This window comes from Trichechus manatus, unplaced genomic scaffold (genome assembly GCF_000243295.1).
Source record: "Trichechus manatus latirostris isolate Lorelei unplaced genomic scaffold, TriManLat1.0 scaffold00044, whole genome shotgun sequence".
Classification (NCBI taxonomy): domain Eukaryota; kingdom Metazoa; phylum Chordata; class Mammalia; order Sirenia; family Trichechidae; genus Trichechus; species Trichechus manatus.
Genome location: NW_004443980.1, coordinates 9,239,758 through 9,245,375, shown reverse-complemented (window position 1 = coordinate 9,245,375; position 5,618 = coordinate 9,239,758). Strand labels below are relative to the sequence as shown.

Genomic DNA, 5,618 nt, shown 5'->3' with positions numbered 1-5,618 from the left:
TAGCATCCCTCAGACCCTATGAGAGTTAATTATATATTTCTTGAGGTTTTGTTTATCTGGGGCACCTGTGATGATACACAAATATTCTCAAAGTGGTTGAGTATCAGAAACTATGAAAGGAACCGATGCTTGCGGAGGTATTAGACTTAGAGTCCAAGAGGTCTTAGGCTCTGGAAAGGGCCTGGGGATAAAGTTGGGAGTCAAGCCAGCCTCCACCAGAGCTGACTAACCAGCCGCAGGCCATTCCTGAGCCATCCGTGTGGTTTGAGGGGGGGTAGTTGGTGCCCTGGAAGGATGCTCGGATGGCTCTGAGAGCAAGCAGGCTTTCGTTGGAACTTTGAGTCTGACCTTGGCCTCCATCTGGAGTGCAACGTTTATTGCGACACTCAGGGCTTCAGTAGAACAAAGCCTCTGTTCCAGGGTCCTAGAGTTTACTGTGTGACTAAAAGTGGCTGCGTTATTAAATCTTCCATCAACTAGCTCAGGGTGCCTGGGTGGTGCCAACAGTTAATGTGCTCAGCTGCTATCTGCAAGGTTGGAAGTTCAAGTCCACCAAGGGGTACCTTGGAAGAAAGGCCTGGCAATCTACTTCCGAAAAATCAGCCATTGAAAACCCTATGGAGCACAGTTCTACTCTGACACACATCTGTAGGTTAGAGTTGACTCAACAGCAACTAAGTTTTGTTTTTGTTTTTTATCAACTGTCACAGGCTTTCTGTTGCTGCAGTATGGGTTGGCAGTAAAGGTGGATGGAGAATTATCCAGTTGTTGGGGGAAGGGTATTTCAGGGTGAATTCTTTTTGGTGGAGGAAGGATTGCTGATGGCCAGCCAGGGCAGTCTGTCTGAAATTAAGTATTCCCTTGGCGGCCTGCCAGGACCCAGCGGCGAGGGCTGTGGGGCTGGAATGGGGCACAGAGAGCAATGGCTAGTTGGCCACAGGCCCATTTGGCTCTAATGGCTCAGGTGCCATGCTTCCACAGTCTGGAGAGTGGCCGGGGTGGGGGTGGGGACAAAAATGACCAAGAGGAGGGACAAGAGGTCCTCCTCGGAAGGCCTGAAGTTACTCCACTGAGAAAAGACCATGTTGGCGAAACATGCTTACTTTCCTCAAACATACGAGAGATTTTTACAAAGAAGGTGCTGGCAATTGTTTTGACAATCAAACAAGAGAAATCAGCCCAAGTAGCAGTAAGAATTTTTGTTGCTTTTTCATTTAAACTGTGACAGGGTGCTGAATTCATACTTGACCAATGATAACGATTATGTGCTCAATGGGACCCTCAGAGCATTCTAGAAAGTAAATAAGGGGAAGGAGACCCTCCCAGGTATGCAAGTAACCTGCATGTCAGAGGTTTGGGGCGCAGCTGTCTGAGTTCATCGCACTTCCTGCTAAGTCGTGGTTCTGGTTTATGAAGGATTAGGAACAAACTGGGTTTTTTGCATGATATAAAAGTGCTCCACCCCAGTGAAAAGACTGATAGATTTTAATAACTTCATCATAAAACTCTCTGAGGAGAGAATGCCCTCCCAGAGGCAGATTAATGTTATGCTTTCATTTCTCTGCTACTTCTCTTCCCCCACGTCTTGCCCATCGTTTTCTGCTACTTGTTCACCATAGGGCAAAGGGGTTTTCAAGAGACCTCCACAAATGGAGGACTTTGATTCCACAGCAGGAAAAGATAGCACAGGCTGGAACAACCCCATGGGAGCTGCCAGGAGAAGTGCCAATGTCTGGCTCCTCCCCGGGCCCTGGGATCCACACAGAGGCCTGGCCGTATGGTGGCTCCTCCAGCCCAGCCCCTGCCCAGGCCAGGGGACTTCTCATTTCTGTGCAGCTCAGCTTGGACCCTGAGGTTCCTGCGAAGTTGTCAGAGCTGTGTCTGCTTGGTCTGAAATCTGATATCTCTTTGAGCTGGCCAGGCCCCCTGCCCAAACCCCATCATTACACATTTCAGATTTAGCTCACTCTGAATGCGACGGAAAAGAGACGGAAGCAAGGGTTTGCACACCTCTCCTCTGGACCCTAACAGTGCTTGATGGTCTTGGTGGCTTTTGCTCATTTGGGAAGCAGTGGGCAAAGACAAGGAGTCCCTGGGTGGCGCAAATGGTTAAGTGCCCGGCTACTAACCAAAAGGTTGGTGGTTCAAATGTGCCCAGAGGTCCCTTGGAAGAAAGGCCTGGTGACCTGCTTCCAAAAGTTCACAGCTTTAAAAGCCCTACAGAGCCCAGTTCTACTCTGATACACACGGGGTCGTCATGAGTCGGAATTGACTCGATGACAACTGGTTTGGTTTTTGGAGAAGGGAATAGGCGGTGGCAGGAAAGAACTATTTTGACTGAATCCTTAAAAAGTTCCACAAAACTCTACCAACAAAACAGGACAAACATCACACCAAGATCTTGAACCACAGGATGTTTACATAATGTACTGCCCACGGCAGACAATTACTAAATACCACAAAATACCTGAGACAAAAAGAAAGAGAGAAAGGACTGAAGAAAGAGGAAGGGAAGGAAGACATCAAAAAGGAGTCTGGAGTCCTGGCTCGGGAGCTCCGAGGAGCACAGGCCGAGCGCCTCGAGTTGGGGTGGTTGTGTTTCACATCTCGACTTCTGTGGAGTGGCCCTTGGTCGCGGTGATTGCGATTCCGATGGCGAGGCTGCCGTTGTCAGAGAAGAGCTGGGCCAGCGAGGTGTTCAGGACGAGGCAGTCCCCGTCAGTGATCACAGAGTCCACGCACTCCAGGACAGAGCGGGGGGTGGCCTCCCACTTGAGCCGCCGATGGTTTCTGTTGAGCTCCAGGCGATAGGTGAAGCAGTCGGCCTGAGTGGGGGTCCCGATCAGCATCATGGTGGCAAAAAACTGCGGGTGCCCCTCATGCCTCTCCTGTTTCCGAAGCACTAGCAGGAAGTGGTGGCCCAGGCAGGAGTGCATGATGATCCAGTCGGCTGGAGCCGGCAGGTGCATGTCCGTGGCCAGGAAGACAATCTCCGCTCCCTGGAGGATGTCGACCCTGTGGGTCTGCCTCAGGTGGGACACCACCACCTCCAGGTGGCCTTCCCACTGGCAGGAGAACAAGGGGCACATGCAGGGCATCACCTGGCCATCGTGCAGGCTTTCCTCCTGGTGGTGGAGGTGGTGGGGGTGGGCATGGTGGCGCAGGTGGCGGTGGTGGCGGTGGTGGCGGTGATGGTGGGTGAGGTGATGAGGGTGGAAGCTGGCTTGCTCCGGTGCGCTCTGAGCGACGGCGCGTCGGTTGGACGCATACTGCAAGGGAAAGAGGAGACCGTTAGTGGGGACTGAGGTGCTTTCGTCTCCTTGGTGGAGATGCCCCGGTGTTGAAAGTGTTAGCAGTAGGCTCTCCAGGGCAGGGAGAGAACGTTTCCTTTCTTAAGAAATGAGGGACATGTTGGGCACCTTGGGTAGTTAAGATTCTGAGGACTCAGTCCAAGAAAATGCAGTATCTATGCCTTTCTGATTTTTTAATAAGATACACAAGCAAACAGGCAATTTCCCCCTCAAATAACATGCATTATGATGGTCATCACTCACTAGAAACAAAAATTCTTTTTGGAGGCCAGTGGGAAGAGGGGTTTTCTGTCTGTCTATTTTATCATCATTATTATTATTTTGTGAATAAAATTTCAGGCAGCGCCCATCTGTCCTTCCCGTGCTGCCGGAGTTGTGCTGTCTCGGGCGCTCATCTCCTGGGTCCTAAGGCATCTGGTGGACATGGAGGTGACTATGTGCAGTCAGACCACATTCCCCAGGAGGAAGCCTCCCCTGTGCCCCTTGAGGCTTCACCCACCAGTCTCTCTTCCGTCCTGCTTCAGGCTCACAGCTCTGGAGGTGCTTCCCAGGCTCACCACCAGGAGGCCTCCACAGTGGGGATCTCCTGTCCTTTTGTTCCTCATGGCCGTGTGCCCATATGCAACCCCAAGAATACCAGGTGCTGTGATGGGCACTGCTATGCATTGAACTGTGTGCCTCTAAAATATGTGTTGGAGTCCTGACCCCTATACCTGTGCATATAATCGTATTTGGAAATAAGGTTTTCTTTGTTATATTGTCCCTGGGTATGCAAACATTTGCTCTTGGTTACTAGCCTAAAGGAAACGCTGGTGGCATAGTGGTTAAGTGCTACGGCTGCTAACCAAAGGTCGGCAGTTTGAATTCACTAGGTGCTCCTTGGAAGCCCTATGGGGCAATTTTATTCTGTTCTATAGGGTCACTATGACTCGGAATCGACTCGACGGCAATGGGTTATGTGACCAGCCTAAAGGTTGTAGGTTCAAACCCACAGAAGAAAATCATGGTGATCTGCTTCTGCAAAGATTATAGCCTAGAAAATCCTATGGGGCAGTTCTGCTCTGTCACATGGGGTCACCATGACTTGACAGCAATGGGGGTTTCTGTTATGTTAATGAGGCCATATCAGTGTAGGGTGTGTCCTAATTTTAACCACTTCTGAGTTATAAAAAGCAGATTAGGCACATACAGGGAGAAGACTGATGCTATCTAAAGACAGTGGAGACAAATGAGTCTACAAGCCCAGGACCACCAAGGATTGCTGGTTATTAGAAGCTGAAATACACAAAGAAAGGCCTTCCCCTAGAGCCACGTAGTGAATCTGGGCTTCTGGCCTCCTGAATTGTGAGAAAACAAATTTCTCTTCTTCAAAGCCACTCACTTGTGGTATTTCTGTTATGGCAGCCCTGGCAAACTAAGACAGGCACCTTCTGATCAGGTATCGATAAACAGTCATTGATTATGAGCAACGGCCAGGCACTGTAGGTGCTTGGGGTACAGCACAGTTCTTGCTGTGGGTGGTACAGGTACTAATACACATACAGTTAATTACAGCTTTGACAAGGGTCCTCCCTGTGACTGGAGGCCTGTTATTCACATTTCTCAGGTGAGGAAACAGGCCTCAGTAGTAACTTGCCTGAGGTTACAAAGCTGGTAAGTGAACGATCAACATTTATTTTCACGCCTCCTGACTCTGAACACAGTGGTTGTTCCCCCTACCCGGCCCCCCGCACAGTCATCTGTCTTCAGCTCCCTCCCCGTTTTCCGAGTTCTCCTTTCTTTAATTAGTCTATGTCATCCAGGCCGTGCTGCGGTGGTAGCGGCTCTGCCAGGTGCGCTGGGCGTGAAGTCCTCACCGGGTGGCCGTCTTCTGGGCTTCCCTCAGGTAGACAGGTACCGGTTCTGCCTGGGATCTCCAAAAACACCCAAACAAAACCAAGCCCGTTGCCATCAAGTTGATTCCGATTCATGGCAACCCCATGTGTGTCAGAGTGGAACTGTGCTCCATAGGGTTTTCTTGGCTGTCACCTTTCAGAAGCAGATCACCAGGCCTTTCTTCCATGGCGTTGCTGGGTGGGTTCGAACTGCCAACCTTTAGGTTAGCAGCCGATTGCAAACTACTTGAGCCACTCAGGGAAACCCCCTCTGTATTCCAGGTGCCTTTGGCACTTCCTCCTCATCTTCCCTCAGTTCATTTCTACAGCGTAGAAGTTAGAGGCGAAGGTCTGTCTCTCACTGTCGCTGCTGGAGTTCCTATCGCCCCAGGGCCAGTGTGGCTAACAGCAGAGGCTTGACAGCTTCCCCTTC

The 5,618-nt window shown here is 50.6% G+C and overlaps 1 protein-coding gene across 1 annotated transcript in view; it reads right to left on the bottom strand.

Moving 5' to 3' along the window:
* Positions 1–2,371: 2,371 nt before the first annotated feature.
* SIAH3 (siah E3 ubiquitin protein ligase family member 3) overlaps positions 2,372–5,618 on the bottom strand; it is a 120,534-nt gene continuing 117,287 nt past the window's right edge. The window contains exon 2 of the mRNA XM_004376593.2: positions 2,372–3,269. Coding sequence (XP_004376650.1) covers positions 2,601–3,269 — 669 coding nt within the window. The 3' untranslated portion in view covers positions 2,372–2,600. The remainder of the gene's footprint in view (positions 3,270–5,618) is intronic.